The sequence below is a fragment of the Cannabis sativa genome, chromosome 4, assembly GCF_029168945.1.
Source record: "Cannabis sativa cultivar Pink pepper isolate KNU-18-1 chromosome 4, ASM2916894v1, whole genome shotgun sequence".
NCBI classification, from domain to species: Eukaryota; Viridiplantae; Streptophyta; class Magnoliopsida; order Rosales; family Cannabaceae; genus Cannabis; species Cannabis sativa.
The window spans coordinates 6,915,524-6,931,270 of NC_083604.1; the positions used below are offsets into that span (position 1 = coordinate 6,915,524).

Consider the following 15,747-nt stretch of genomic DNA (forward strand, 5'->3'; position numbering starts at 1 on the left):
TGAAGTTCTTAGTTACACTTTTGGAAAATATAAGAGTTAGTGTGGTTTTTTTTTTCTAATTTTCTAAAACTTTCTTGCAAATATAGTGCATTTAGTATTGAGGATGTACACAAGATAGTTAATTTTTGATCATTTTTTTCTTTTATTTTTTTTATTTGTTTTAGTGTTGTTTTACTGTTATTTTTCATGATTTATTTATTTGATACCGATTTCACTGCTCTTGTTCAATCTCGCTGGAATTAATAGGTATTTTTTAGGTGTTCTCGTGTTGTTGTGGTGGTTCTGTCTGTGGGTGTGGAAGATGGAGGCTATAAATACATTTATTCTTCGTTCGCTTTGGTTATTTTTGTGGTTTTTTTTATTCTGGTTCTCCTATAAATACATTTGACGAGCTCACTCACAAGAGAGTTTTAAGGTGTGTAGTTCTTTTATATTTTTCCAAGTAGTTATATTTGCTTCATTTGTTTTTGTGTTGTTTCAGTGTTGTTTTAGTAGTTTTTTTATTATAACATTCTAGGAATAGACTTGCAAATATAGCTGATTTTGCATTTGCTGTTGAGGTTGTGCAGCAGATTGTTTGTTTTTTTTAATCATTTTTTTCTTTTGTTTTGTTTGATTGTTTTAGTGTTGTTTTGTCATGATTATTTATTTGACGTCGATTTCACTACTTTTTCTCAATCTTGTCGGAATTAATAGTTGTTTTCTGGTTGTCCTGGTGTTATTGTGGTGGTTTTGTCTGTGGCTGTGAAAGATGGAGGCATCATACTTTTGTTTTGGTATTTACAGTATAAAAGAAAAAAAAAAGGGGAGGACAGTATAAATATAATTTCTGCCGTGTGGCAGTAAAATTGAAAAGTATTACCCCAAATCCAGTATTTTTGTAAAATGCTCTTTTACAATCTCTAAGTTTTGATTTTTATTTGATAATAATGTATTACAAATTACCCTTTGTGTTGTATTGGTACTTTCTTTAGTGGGTGTGGCAAAAAATTAATTTTTGAGTATTATTATCTTTGTATTTCAAGTTCTTTTGTATGTTGAAACTCTTTGCCTTGCTCTGCACTCTTCAAGTTTTGATTTTTATTTGATTATAATGTATTGGAAACTATTATTATTTGGTCACTGTTATTTCACTGGTTTTTAAGGGTTTGCATCAAATATTTAAGAGGTTTGAATAATATTTTTAAAATTATTGATGAACACTGTATATATTGATGTTTTGTTTTATTTTTCTTCTCTATTAACACAGGTGAAAAATGAGTAGCCATGCTCTTGTGGCAGCTGATATAAGTACTCCTACCCCTGTATTAACTACTCTAAGTCCTAGTAGAAGGAAGAAACTTGTTGTCCTCCTCAAACATGGTTTCTAAATTATAAGGATGTGCTTTGGCCAAATGGAAGAAGAGCTATTTTGCGGAGTTAGATGGGGTGATCCGTAACTTGGAGGAACGAATCTCTTGGATCCAACAACATCAGCTATCTCATGGTTTAATTGAAGAACTGGTACTTATTGGTAAACTTGCAAACGTGTGAAAAAGCAAAGAAGACGTGTGGAGACAAAAATCTCATGATATTTGGTTAAAGCTCGGCGATAGAAACATGAGGTTCTTTCATTCATCAACTGTTGTTAGGAGAAGGAGAAATCATATTTGGGGCCTGAGAGATAAGCATGGTACTTTGTGGGATACCAAAGAGAAGGTTTTAGGTATGATCAACAGCTACTTTTTGGAGCTTATTCTTCAAATTGTACGGTGTTTTCTGAGAATTTCGACCAGTTTTTTCAGAAGCGAATCAGTAATGAAGCGAACCAAGTTATTGCTGCTATTCCGTCCTGTGAAGAAGTGAAAGAGACGGTGTTTTGGCTTCATCCACTTAAGGCACTTGGGCCTAACGGGTTTTTGGGATGTTTCTTCAAGAAGTATTGGGATATAGTCGGCCCAACGGTTACCAACGCTATTCAAGAATTTTTCCAAACCGATGTTTTGAATCCTATTCTGAACAATACCTTTATTTGTCTCATTCTCAAGGTGGAGCATCCAGAGTTGATTAAACAATTCAGACCCATTATTTTGTGTAATTTTCAATACAAGGTGATAGCAAAGATTTTATCTAATAGACTTTGGCCTTTATGGAGGATTTGGTGTCTCCTGTTCAGTTAGCTTTCATACCGAGTCAGTGGATTGCTGAATCTTCAATTTTAACCCAAGAAATGGTGCATAAAATTTGTCACAAACAAGGGAAAGGTGGTCTTATGGCCATTAAACTCGATATGCACAAGGCGTACGACAAGATGGAGTGGAGTTTTCTAAGTAGAGTTCTTGAGAGGAATGGTTTTAGTGAAAAGGTTTGTAATCTCATTATGGCTTGTGTCAAGAGTGTAACCTTTTCGGTCTTACTCAATGGGAGTCCTCTCAAAAAGTTATCCCCTCAAAGAGGCCTTCGCCAAGGTGACCTGCTATCCCCTATTTGTTCTTGTTGTGCCAAAAAGTGTTATCCAAACTTATTCTTAAAGCTGAGAGTCAAGGCAAGGTTCACGAAATTAAAATATCTAAAGACGCACTTGCTATTTCTCACTTTTATGTTTGCCGATGATACTATTTTGTTTGCTCAGGCAAATGTGGGGGAAGCTGTTGAATTTATGAAGTGTCTTTCAGTGTATGAATCTTGGTTAGGACAGAAGTGTAGCAAATCGAAGTCTAGCGTATTGTTTTCTAAAAATGTTTCAAGGAAAGCAGAGGTGCTCAAAGCCTTGGATGTTGCTCAAGTTAGTGGCAAGGAAAAACATCTAGGGAACCTGTTCGTTTTCAAGAGGAGGAAGGTGGAAGAGTACCTATTTTTAAAGAATAATATGAGGAGAAGATTTGAAGGGTGGAAGATGAAAATATTATCCTATGCGGGTCGTCTCACACTCATTAAATCGGTAATTGCATATATTCCTGTGTATAACATGTCCACAAATAAGATACCATTATCCATTTGTTGTTCTTTGGATGCTATGGTTAGGAAGTTTTGGTGGCTCAGTAGCGTTGAAAAAGATAGGTTTATGGCTTTCAAGGAGTAGGATAGTATTTGCCAACCAAAGAGCTCTGGTGGGTTGGGCATTAAAAGATTTGAAGATTTTAATAGAGCTCTTATATCAAAGCTGGCCTTGTGTGTGGCTCAAAGAGTTGACAAACCTTGGGTTGCTTGTCTCCTTAGTAAATATTGTCGTTATGAAATCTTTTGGTCTGTGGCTCCAAAGACCAATGATTCGATTTTCTAGAAAAAATTGTTGGATGTTAGAGGTATAATTTTGAAAGGGTCTTTATTTTTGGCTGCTAATGGAGAGTCGATTGATGTGTGGAGACAACCGTAGATTCTTTGGATGAACTTCTCAGATTTTAGCCTGCTTATGAAGCATCTGAGAAGCAGGAGATATATAATTAAAAGAGTGGCTGATTTATCTATTGATAAATCCTGGAATAAAGAGATTGCACTTCAAATTTTTGGACAAGAGCTTGGGAAGAGAATTATGGAGATACCTAGGATACCTTCTCCTCACTTTGATCATATTATATGGAAGGAAAATCTGAATGGTGAATTTTCTGTGAAAAGTGCTTATCGTGTGGATCAAGCGGTGCGTTTTAATCCAAAGAAGGAAATATAAAAATTGATTTGGCAAGGGAATATCCATCCTAGACTAGCAGCGGTGCTTTGGAGGATCCTAAATGAGGCTATTCCTATTAGGAACAAACTGCCTTTTGGTGTGGACAAGTATTGTCCTTTGTGTGGCTTTGAGATGGAGTCTTGTCTCCACACCTTCAGGGAGTGTAGTGTGTCGAGGGCGCTCTAGTTTTCAGGGTGTTTTTCTGCTTATATTGGAAATTTTCATGGTGCAAATATGATTGAGTTTGTTGAAAATATTTTACTGTCTGCCCCTATTAATCTTCGTTCATTTATCTTGGTGTACATGGCGTGTATATTTGATGAAATTTGGAGCATAAGGAATAGACTCTTATTTAAAGGTGGGGTTGTTAGCCTGGATGTTTCTCTTAAGTGGATTCAGAAGAATTTTGTTGACTTCTGCAGTTCTTCTGAGGATGCTGCTACTGCTTTGGAGGCTCAACCTCTTGATGTTGGGTTATCGAGGGATGATTTTGAATTGGTGTTACTTACTGATGGATCGTGGTACCAAGGAGATGTTGGTTTGGCTGTGGTAATGTATAATGTAACAAAATGATCATGGGCTTATAATGTTCAAAGAGTTTCAACCTCGTATGCTCTTGATGCTGAAACAAGGGCAATTTGGCTGGCTTTATCCTGGGCAAATCAGTGCAGGGGTTCGAAAATTCTGGTTTTATCAGATTCAAAAGTTGCAGTTCAGGCGTTGGAGGAAGGGCGGTGTGTTCCTAATTAGAATTTTCTTAATGTTTCTCTTTCTATTTTAGAGTTATTTAAGTGTTTTCAGTCTTGTATTTTTTATTTTGTTAAGCGGTTGGCTTTGGATTTTGTCAGGGCCGACCCTTAGCATAGGCGGGCTAGGCCCGCGCCTAGGGCCCACTCATTTTAGATTTCAACTCAGGGCCGACCTTGAATTATGTTGATGGTCTAGCTAAAAGGGCTAGAATTTCTAGACTTTCTGCTGGCATTTCCCCTGGTTTCCATTTTTTCTGGTTAGTTAATGAAATGGTAGTTCTTTCAAAAAAAAAGAGTAATTTGTGGCAAAACTCCCCCAACTGTCAATTTACTTGCAAAAAACCATCCAACCTCATATTTTGGTGGGAAAACCCTCAAAAGTACTATTCCGTTTACATTATTAAGGTGTCGTCTGTCCAGCCTCGTTAAGTCCTACTTTTACCCACGTGGCAATGACAAGTCACTAAAAAATTATCCTATGTGGCCATATTTTACAAAATAAAATAAAAACTTTAAGAGAAATTTAGCAGCAAAACTCCCCTAACTATCAATTTACTTGCAAAAAACCATCCAAAAAACTTTAAGGTTGGATGGTTTTTTGCAAGTAAATTGATAGTTGGGGGAGTTTTGCCGCAAATTACTCTTAATTTTTTTATTTTCATTTTAATTTTAATTTTGTAAAATATTGCCACATAGGATAATTTTTTAGTGACCTGTCATTGCCACGTGGGCAAAATTAGGACTTAACAAGGATGGACAAACGACACTTAAAAATGTAAACGGAACAGAACTTTGGAGGGTTTTCCCACCAAAATATAAGGTTGGATAGTTTTTTGCAAGTAAATTGATAGTTGAGAGAGTTTTACCGCAAATTACTCAAAAAAAAAAAAATTATAGATTGAAGGACTTGGCAATCAGTGACAAAAGAAAACATGAGATTATATATATAGAGATATGATTTTGTCCCGTTATTGTACTTTCACGGATTGTAATCCGTGATGTACAGCAGCCGTCAGATAAGGGAGTTATTTGATCTGACGGCTGAGATTGATCTAATATACCACGGAATACATTCCGTGAAAGTACATCACGGGACAAAATTATATCCCTACATATTTTTTTTTTGATATATATTGATTACTCATGAGGTGGGTGCCACTTCTACGTACGACTCTCCTCACCTGCTGATCACCCTCGGGTACCAAATCAGAAGGGACTTAAAACGATGTCGTATGCGTCAAAACTCAAAAACATTGAATGAAAGATTAGAATAGAATAGAACAGACCAAATCGATCTAAAACGAGAGAAGCCAAAGATAATAGATTAGAGAGAGGCCTCAGTCGGTGGTGGTGGGTGGTTGTTTGTTTCTCAAGAAAAGTATACAAAGAAAATTAAACAACTGAACCAATGATGATGAAGAATTCATTTAGAGATGGTGGAGTCTGTTTATGCAGTTGTCTTTGAAAATGGGTGGAGAACCTGTTATTCACTCTAAGCTACCAAGCTTTCCCTTGAGTATTTGCTTTCGCTTTAGTTTCAAGTCTCTGTCACAATCACAATCACCTTCTTCTTCTTTGTTTTTGCGCTTCTCTAAGCGCCCTTCACGACCATGATCGTTTCTCTTACACCCTTAAAAGGATCTCAGTTGCAGATCCATTTTCATCGCCGAAACCGAAGCCAACATCGCTTAATCTCGTTTTCTTATGGACCCCGCCGCTTCACGCCCCGCCGTGGTGATCGACAATGGCACCGGGTATTTATATATATAAAAAATTATTCCCGTAACCCTATATAAGTGTTTGAATAAATTCTTTCATTGGGTTATATTTGATTTTTCGTTTATGTGGGTATTACGCACTGCACACAACATGTTTGATGAAAGAGCTCAATTGGGTTTGTGTTTTTATTGTTCTTCCTGTGATTGCAGCTATACTAAGATGGGTTTTGCTGGAAATGTGGAGCCTTGTTTCATTGTCCCTAGTGTCGTTGCTGTAAATGAATCGTTTTTGAATCAATCGAGAACTTCCTCGAAGGCCAATTGGTTAGCGCAACATAGTGCTGGTGTTATGGCCGATCTTGATTTCTTTATTGGGGATGAGGCGCTTGCAAAATCTCGATCTAGCAGCACATATAATCTTACCCATCCTATTAGACAAGGGCAAGTTGAAAATTGGGATGCAATGGAGCGGTTCTGGCAGCAGTGTATATTTAATTATTTGCGTTGTGATCCAGAGGACCATTATTTTCTTTTGACTGAGAGCCCATTGACTGCACCGGAGAGCCGTGAGTATACGGGTGAAATTATGTTTGAGACGTTCAATGTTCCCGGGCTTTACATTGCTGTCAATTCTGTGCTTGCTCTTGCGGCTGGTTACACAACGTCTAAGGTTGGTTTTTTAAGTTCATTACTTATGTTAAATTTTTAATAAGGAAACAAATAGTATAGCTTGGAGCTAATATGTTTGCTCTTCTCATATTAAAAGTGTAGGCAGTTCATTAAGCTGGTTTTAAATTTAAATGTATTTAGAGTGATTATTGAATGTCTGAATTTGAAGATGCAAAAAGGGAAAAGGGCATGATTCTAATATCTTAAATATTGTGTTTTGTTGGATACTTGAATATATAGCTCTCCAGCAAAAGGGCACTTGCGGGTTTAGAGTTGAGATACTAGTCTTTGGATACCAGTAGATAATTTTTAATCATGTGATAAATTCTGTCTCTTATTGGTTAACATCCTTGTTTACATTCTAGCTGGTTCAAGATCTTGAATTTCGTTTGTTTCGCATTTGCTTTACGCAATGATGACAACGATTTAGATTTTTTGGTAAACATGCTATGGTTATTTAGGTAACATTTGCTTTATGCTATGAGGAAAAGGATTTGGATTGTAGGTAAACCCTGTATGGTAATGAGGAGGTCAATAAGTATTTAATAATTTTATCCAACTCTGAATTTGTATTTACTGATTTGTGTTTATTATTACATAATGTCTGTACATACCCTTTTAGACTGACCTACAGTTTTATAGTGTGAGATGACAGGAGTTGTAGTTGATGTTGGTGATGGCGCCACTCATGTTGTACCTGTTGCGGATGGTTATGTTATTGGGAGTAGCATTAAGTCAATTCCTATTGCTGGGAAAGACGTAACACTCTTTGTGCAGCAGCTTATGCGGGTATGTTTTTTCATTTGACTTTCATTCATATTGTTGAAGATGAGTACACATCATACACTTGCATTTTGCTCTACTTGGGTCTTTCTTATAATATTTAATTGCGACTAGAATGTATTAATAACTGGAATCTGTTCTACTTCTACCGATTTGGACTTGAGTATAGTGCAATAATTTTTTTTTCTTTTCTTTTTTTTTTTAAATATAGGAAAGAGGAGAAAATGTTCCTCCGGAAGACTCCTTTGAAGTAGCACGTAAAGTGAAGGAAACATATTGCTATACAAGTTCTGACATTGTCAAGGTTTCTTCATTTACTTGCATCGTGAAGAAACGTTGATAGATTTAAATTCAGAATTTTTTAAGAATATCTTTCTTCTGACTAAATAGAGTGACATGGACTAATTTGACAGTGGTACCTACCTCTCATTTATTTGATAATTCCAGGAGTTCAATAAACATGATAAAGAACCATCAAAGTATGTTAAACAATGGAGAGGCATTAAACCAAAGACAGGGGCACCATACTCTTGTGATATTGGCTATGAACGATTTCTCGGGCCAGAGGTTTGTTTCTTCTCTCTCTTTTTTTCAAGATATATATTATTTATCTAATAAATCATGATCATGAATGTGCTGCCACTGTTTTTATCAGGTGTTCTTCAATCCGGAGATATATAGCACTGAGTACACTACTCCTTTACCAGCTGTGATAGACAAGTGCATTCAGTCAGCACCAATTGACACAAGGAGGGCTTTGTATAAGGTGATTAAGCTTTAAAAAATGATGCAAATTTATTTTTAAAGATTACATGCTCCTTAAGGAAACAATTAGATTACATTACACATTTTGTGGGGTAAATAAATTCAATGTGGTAATGGATTGGTTAGCCTAAATTATTACATTCAAGGCACTATATTTACTGTTGTGTAATATTTCGTGGTGATACGTCATTTTCTGTAAATTTAAAACTCTTATGTTTTTCCTTTCTCTACCTTTCATTTGTGGTTTATTAATTGCTTTAGTGATGGCATCCATTTAATCTGCTGAGAGAAAGTTACGTGTCAATTTGTGATCATTTAATCTTCAGTGTATCTATATTTATCCAACCAATTGTTTGCTTATAATTATTTTTGATTTGAAACTCAGAATATTGTGCTGTCTGGAGGCTCAACCATGTTCAGGGACTTCCATAGGAGATTGCAACGGGATCTAAAAAAAATTGTTGATGCCCGAGTTGTTGCATCCGAAGCTCGACTTGGTGGAGAAATAAGAGTATGCCTACATGATAATTTTTCTTTTTTAACATTATGGTGAGTAAAAATGGTAATTCTTAGAGTTTTTTTTTTGGTGTCATCCAGTCACAACCTGTGGAAGTCAACGTTGTCAGCCACCCCATCCAGAGATTTGCAGTCTGGTTCGGAGGCTCTGTACTTGCATCAACACCAGAATTTTTTGCGGTATGGATTTCTTAAAATTTAAGTTAATAATTTTGCGATGTTTTTTTTTTTTCTTTTACCTCCATAAAATGTTATCTATATTTATCCAACCAATTGGGTGTGGTGTGGTATTGTTGAGAGATGGTTGGAAGTGTAGAATTTAATCACAATAGAGTAACTAGTGACAATAACTTAACTTGATGATAATGGTTGAGAGCAAAACGGATTGAATCTCCTTCCCCCACTCTCACCATGAACCCTTCCTAGAGCAGAAAGATAAAAAGAATTAATATGATTATAGCTTCTACTCTAATCTTGTGCGTGTACTGTTAGTTATAGGAATAATGTAGTGGTGCTATATCTCTCCTCATATAAAGGAGGTTCCAAGTTCGAATTCTAATCATCTGCATATACTTCCATTTCTGCAATAGTATTTAAGTTGCTGAATTTTGAATCTCCACCATATACAGGCATGTCATACGAAAGCAGAGTACGAGGAGTATGGCGCGAGCATATGTCGAACCAATCCCGTCTTCAAGGGAATGTATTGATGCAAAAAAAAAAAAAAATCAATTTGACTGGCATTTCCTAATAAGGTCATCTTAAGGACTGCCTTGTCAGTTCCATCTCATGAGGCATGACCTTTTACTTCACATCCTGATGTTTCCTTGGCTTCATCATGTGTATGCATGCACCATGCATATGCTTGTGAGAGAGGTGGTGTACAATATAGTGATTTATTCCATTTGTAAGAAAACTGGATTTCCATTCATTAATTTCTTAGGAAGTTGCAGATGACCCAGAAGCCAATATAGGAAGTGGACCAATAATGTTTCTGGCATGGCAAGTACATGTGGCCCTTGGAGGATCAAGATGAGAATCATTATCCAAGTAAAGGTGTTTTTTTTGGGGGGCTGAATTGCATTTTTGGTGTTTTAGTTTAGCCATAGAAGAATGTTAAAATTATTCTTAATCTTTTTGATAGTTGACAATTAAGCTCGATTCATTGTACTTGTATTATTATGTTTGAGTTAGGAAATATGTTTGGTACAGTTTCTGCAGAACTCGTATTCATGGAAAGATGTTAGTGAAATTACTTTTGTTTTTTTCATTATAGATTTGTGTCCCCATCAATCATCTGATGATGCAATGGAGTATGAAAAGGATTGCCAATAATAATTTGAGGAACAATAAATTTTAGTTTTATCGAAAAACCTCTTTCATGTTCGAACAAGAAATATCCATACATATATAGATTATGCAAGTTAGTGGTATTTCAAATCTGGCTGGTTAAATGTCAATTTACAATATGTTGTCTTATAAATTATAAGAACACCAAGTCACCTTTTCATTTATGGCACATCACATTGTTTTCAATTGGTATGCCAACGAACTCAAATGTGCAATTATATTGTACCAATATTAAATATATATATTTCTTTTTAATAATTTGCGGCGAAATTATTTTAATTTTTATATATTTAATTTTTTTATGGCAATTTTTTTTTAATTTTTTTTTTATATAAATTTAAAGTGTCAGTTAGATATTACTGTTAAATATAAATTGGATTACTACTGTATTGATTTTGAAGTTTTAATACACAAGTGTATACAGTGGTCATCTAGTTAATATTTAACGACAATATTTAATTGGCCTATTAAATTTGCAAAAAAAAAAAAAACTTAAGGGAGTTTTGTTCCTAAAACAAATAAGAGAGTTAAGTGTATAAAAATTAAAAAATTCGCTGTACATTATTCATTTTTTGTTTTTAAAAAAATAGATTTAAATTTTCTGTCAAAAAGTTATATTCAAATATTTGTCTATCAAAGTATCAAAAAGATATTTGTCTATCCAACAAAAATATTCAAAGTAGAGAGTTGATTGCTAATTAGTAATTACCAATGTGATCATCCTATTTGTTCAAATAAAAAATGCAAATCTTGTGTTAGGTACTTTTCTCATGTGACTGCTATTTCAATTCAAGTTATGATATATGAAATGAAAACGATGGTAAATTTACTATTTTACCCTTTTTCTTGAAAGCAAATAATAATTTAATGAAAAATCTCATTTTTAAAAACATGAGTATGAAGAGTAAACAGAACACCAACATAACATAAGAACAACTGAACAAGAACAAAGGTCAATGTTAGCAGTTGAAACCTGAAAAGGAAAGCTTATCTTTTTATGTTGCGTTACTTACAACAAGGCATTGTAACATAACCCCATTTTCTCTGCAATGAAAACAGGAAAATTCTATTACAATTGAGACTATATGACATAATATATACATATATATCATATGGGTTTCAGCTCAGTTCACTGTACCAATACCTGAACAGTAGATAAATAATACAAGTAGATAAAGAACAGTACTTTACTGTTTGTTTTGTTGTTGTTGTTGATCAACCAAATTAAAGTTGCTTCTAATTCGTTTCTCAGACCACAACACAAGACAAAAACCAAAACAAAACGACAGTAAGACTACTTACCTAAAGCAAATCAAGAATAAAATCCAATCCAACCTGATCTTGTGTTTATCTTTATTTTTTGTTTTTTCTTGCTTGCTAAGTTATGGATTTGATACAGTCTCCAACTCCAATGCTCGTAAAGTGTCGGTTGGTAAGTGGGTCTCTGTAATTTTCCTTGCTTTGTGGGGTTGATGGGCTCAGATTATCGATTTGGGTTTTGGATTTTATTTGGATTGATAATGTTTTACGATGTGAGGGATGTTGAATATGTGTGTTATTTTCCCAGTATTGTGAAATGGAATTGATTATTTTCTTTCTTTTTCTTTTCTCGTTTCTTCTTCTGGTGTGGTCGTGATTCTGACTTTTTGTGGTTTAATTTTAAGGATGTATTGATTTTTGGTAGAGAGGTAAATTGTTGATGTGGGTGTGGGAAAATTTTGAATTTCATGCACTTATTAAGTAAGTTACAGAAAAAACGGCAAAAAGGTCATATTTATTGAAGTAATATCAGATCTTTGAAGTTCATGTGCATATTAACTAGATTTTGATTATTGTCCATTTCTTTAGCTGTTTCTTGTTTTGGTCTTAAGTGGAATTTTGTGAATGTCCGACATTATCATCTCTCAATGAGTAGAGCCATGTAAACTTTACAGATTTTGTGTTCATATACTTGTTTTGTTCTTGCTTATGTTGTATCATATATATGGAGTTTTTATTTATTATTCTTTATTTTCATCTCACTTTTTTCAGTCTTAATGGGCTGAATGAGTGAAGAGCAAATGGATTTCGAAGACGAGGAGTATGGAGGACTTCAAAAGCTCCAGTATCAGGGTAATAGTGGAGCTATATCTGCTCTTGCAGATGAAGAACCAATGGGAGAAGATGATGAATATGATGATCTCTATAATGATGTTAACATTGGAGATGGTTTCATGCAGTTGCACCAGTCTGAGGCACCACTTCCTCCTGGCGGTGTCAACAATGGAGGGCTCCAAGCTCAGAAGACTAATTTTCTATTACCAAGAGACGAAACTGGGGTATCTCGTGAACCGAATATTCCTGGTGTTTCAACAGATGGAAAATATCCTAGTACAAGTTCTCAAATTCCTGGCCAAAAGGAGGGACTTGCAGTTGATAATAAATCAAAAGTTGGTTTCATGTTGTACCCGAATGGAGCTGCTTCAGTCTCAGAAAAGGGAAGAATTATGGGGTCTAATGGATCTTTGATACAACATGGTGCAGGAGTTGATTCATCTGTTATTCCTGTAAAAGTTGCAAATGAGCATGTATTGTCACTGAATTCTGGAAATACCGCTAATCAAACCAATGTGGATTTAAGCGTTAAACACCCTGCGGTTAATGAAAATCTGATAAGGCCACCAATGGAGAATGGTTCAACTATGCTGTTTGTTGGGGAACTAAATTGGTGGACAACTGATGCTGAACTTGAAAATGTTTTATCTCAATATGGAAGAGTAAAGGAAATTAAGTTTTTTGATGAAAGAGCCAGTGGCAAATCAAAAGGATATTGTCAAGTTGAGTTTCATGATTCATCAGCAGCTACTGCATGCAAGGAAGGAATGCATGGTCAAGTTTTCAATGGAAGAGCTTGTGTTGTGGCATTTGCTACTTCACAAACACTTCAACAGATGGGAGCTGCTTATACAAGCAAGAATCAAGTCCAGAATCAGTCTCAACTTCCCCAGGGGCAGGGAAGAAGGCCTGTCAGTGATGGTGTTGGAAGAGGTGGCAATCAGAACCATCAAAGTGGAGATGGAGGGAGGAATTTCGGAAGGGGTGGATGGGGACGAGGTGGGCAAGGAATACTCAACAGAGGAGGTGGTGGGGTAATGAGGGGAAGGGGAGGAGGGGCTATGGGTGCTAAGAACATGGTTGGACTTGGGAGCAATGCTGGTGGAGTAGGTGGATATGGGCAGGGTCTTGGAGGACATGCTTTCGGGGGTCCTGCTGGTGGAATGATGAATCCACAGGCCATGATGGGTTTTGGATTTGATCAGTCATGTATGAGTAGAGGAGGTGGTTATGGGGGATTTCCAGGACATGCTTACCCTGGAATGCTTTCTTCATTTCCAGGAGTTAACACAATGGGACTAGGTGCAGTGGCTCCACATGTAAACCCAGCCTTCTTTGGCAGGGGTATGACAAATAATGGAATGGGTATGATGGGTTCTCCTTTCATGGATGGGCATCATGCAGGGATGTGGAATGAGACTAGCATGGGTGGATGGGGAGGAGACGAACAAGTTCGAAGGAGCAAGGAAGCAAGCTATGGTGGTGGTGGTGGTGGTGATGATGGTGCTTCTGAGTATGGGTATGGAGAAGCAAACCATGAAAAAGGAGTAAGATCAAGTGTTGCTTCTAGGGAAAGGGAGCGGGGATCTGATCGTGAGCGGAGGCATCATGAAGAAAGAGACCAGGACTGGGACAGACCTGAAAAGGAGCAGCGGGAGCATGGATACAGAGAAGAGAAAGATGGGTACAACCGAGATCATCGTCGAAGAGAACATGACTTGGATAATGACGATGACTGGGACAAAGGGCGGTCTTCATCTAGACCTCGTAGTAGGTCAAGAGTAATGCCAGAAGATCATCAACGGTCTCGCTCAAGAGATGTTGATTATGGAAAGAGGAGACGTTTGCCATCAGAGTAATTTGATTTTACCATGCCCACAAAATCTATGCCCTGGAATTTGAACTGTCAATCCTTGGATATCTATGCGCGTCTACATCACTTCGGTTGGATCTTGATGGCTCCATTTCCAATGTGGCTTAGAAGTAAGTTTTACTTGGATAGATAGGATGAAAAGATGTTTTTTTTTTTGATCTTTTTCCTACTGTTCAAATGAATTAGGTATAGCTCATATTGTGAGATAAAAACAATCAGTAAGTTTCAGTAACATATAAATGAGGATAAAGTTTGTGGGGTTTGGTTCCTAATGCCCTGCAGCTTATTCCATTTATTCAAAAACTGTTTTACCCTTTCCTCCCTTCAAGACAATTGCTTTGTTGTGCTTGTGATATTAACTCTAAAAACTTATTATGTTGAATATACTATGAGAGGTCATTTGTTTTCTGCTCTCCATTTATCTTTTCTAATTTCTGTGTTGCGGGGTTTGTTTCTTGCTCGTGTGCATAGACTGTATGGGTTAGAACTATGTGGATTGCAGGTCATGTAGATCATAGTTTTATCACTGGAAGATTTGTTGGAACTTGTCATCCTTGATTATTGCCAAAAGATGGTTTTGACATCTATTGTGAGATATGTTAATAGTCACCTAAGGTCAAAACACTAGAAAAAGTAAGAAAAGGAACTTCAAGTTTTATGATAAAAAGAGTCTTCATGCTTGTAAATTTATGTATAGGGTTGATTACTGGAATGCTTTTAGAGAATTTCTCTAATATCCTTCTGATCGTAATATCCAGGGAATAGGGTGGGAGATTCTTTCTTTTAATGAATGAATCAGCCTTTGCTGATTATATGGTGGAAGAATTATTACATGGGATGCCTTTATTTGGATTTCTCTGGTGATGGATTGGATCTGCCAAGTGTGTGTTAAGAAGCCTTTGACTGTTTTCAATTTCACCTTGTTTTTCTAAAAGACCACCTTAAAAATATGTACTAGTAGTGCTCCTGCAACACAACATCTAGAAAGACTATTTATGAGCTTGTTCATATGTGAATGAAAATTTTCTCATGTATAGTCTAGTGTAAAATGATTTGTATTAGTTTTCATATGTAACAACACTCTTTCTTGCTTTTCTTTTCCCCTTGTATTGGGCTCAACAAAGAGCTTGTAAAAGTCTTGTTCTGGATTTGTACTTCCACAAATAAGAGCCATTTCTTGCATTAAAAGGTTTGTGTCATTAATAAAAAGGCTAAATGTAAATTATAATTTGACACAATGGGGGATATATGTAGTCTCACTTTCTCTTAATGTTCCTCCCATATTTTTGGTGTATATCTATAGTAACATGAGGTGTAGTTGAGTTAAGGGGTCAAGAGTTATGAGTTGTAGTTTCTCTGTAAATTTAGAAGACTGAAATGAATATTTTCTCCTTAATGGAAGTTTGCATAGGAGCTACACACTAAAAGCCTTGCCTTGTCTCTGGTTGATAAAGAAATGAAGAAAGGTCTCTCTTTTTGTTTTTTTTTGGTCTTTAATTTCCTCATGTAGACAAGGGTGATGAAATAGAAATAGAGAATTTAAATGAAATGTAAGTTTCACACATTTGGCCAAAGAATTTCAGC

At 35.9% G+C, this 15,747-nt stretch overlaps 2 protein-coding genes across 4 annotated transcripts; both read left to right on the forward strand.

The window, feature by feature from the left end:
• The first annotated feature begins 5,596 nt into the window (after positions 1–5,596).
• On the forward strand, positions 5,597–10,119 carry LOC115713970 (actin-related protein 3). The gene is made up of 9 exons (XM_030642470.2): positions 5,597–6,149; positions 6,324–6,783; positions 7,425–7,571; positions 7,777–7,869; positions 8,013–8,132; positions 8,221–8,331; positions 8,716–8,841; positions 8,928–9,026; positions 9,476–10,119. The coding sequence occupies exons 1-9, from the start codon at positions 6,100–6,102 to the stop codon at positions 9,554–9,556; spliced, it is 1,287 nt and encodes a 428-aa protein (XP_030498330.2). The 5' UTR covers positions 5,597–6,099; the 3' UTR covers positions 9,557–10,119.
• Positions 10,120–11,119: 1,000 nt separating this feature from the next.
• Positions 11,120–15,351, forward strand: LOC115714232 (uncharacterized). 3 transcript variants are annotated; one of them, XR_009687213.1, is made up of 3 exons: positions 11,121–11,628; positions 12,228–14,273; positions 14,922–15,351. XR_009687213.1 is itself a non-coding variant. In XM_030642850.2 (2 exons), the coding sequence occupies exon 2, from the start codon at positions 12,242–12,244 to the stop codon at positions 14,147–14,149; it is 1,908 nt and encodes a 635-aa protein (XP_030498710.2). In that variant the 5' UTR covers positions 11,120–11,484; positions 12,228–12,241; the 3' UTR covers positions 14,150–14,576. The 3 variants fall into 3 exon arrangements, 2 of the variants coding, with proteins under 2 accessions (XP_030498710.2, XP_030498709.2); XM_030642850.2 differs by lacking the exon at positions 14,922–15,351 and having other exon boundaries at positions 11,120–11,484; positions 12,228–14,576; XM_030642849.2 differs by lacking the exon at positions 14,922–15,351 and having other exon boundaries at positions 12,228–14,576.
• Positions 15,352–15,747: the final 396 nt, after the last annotated feature.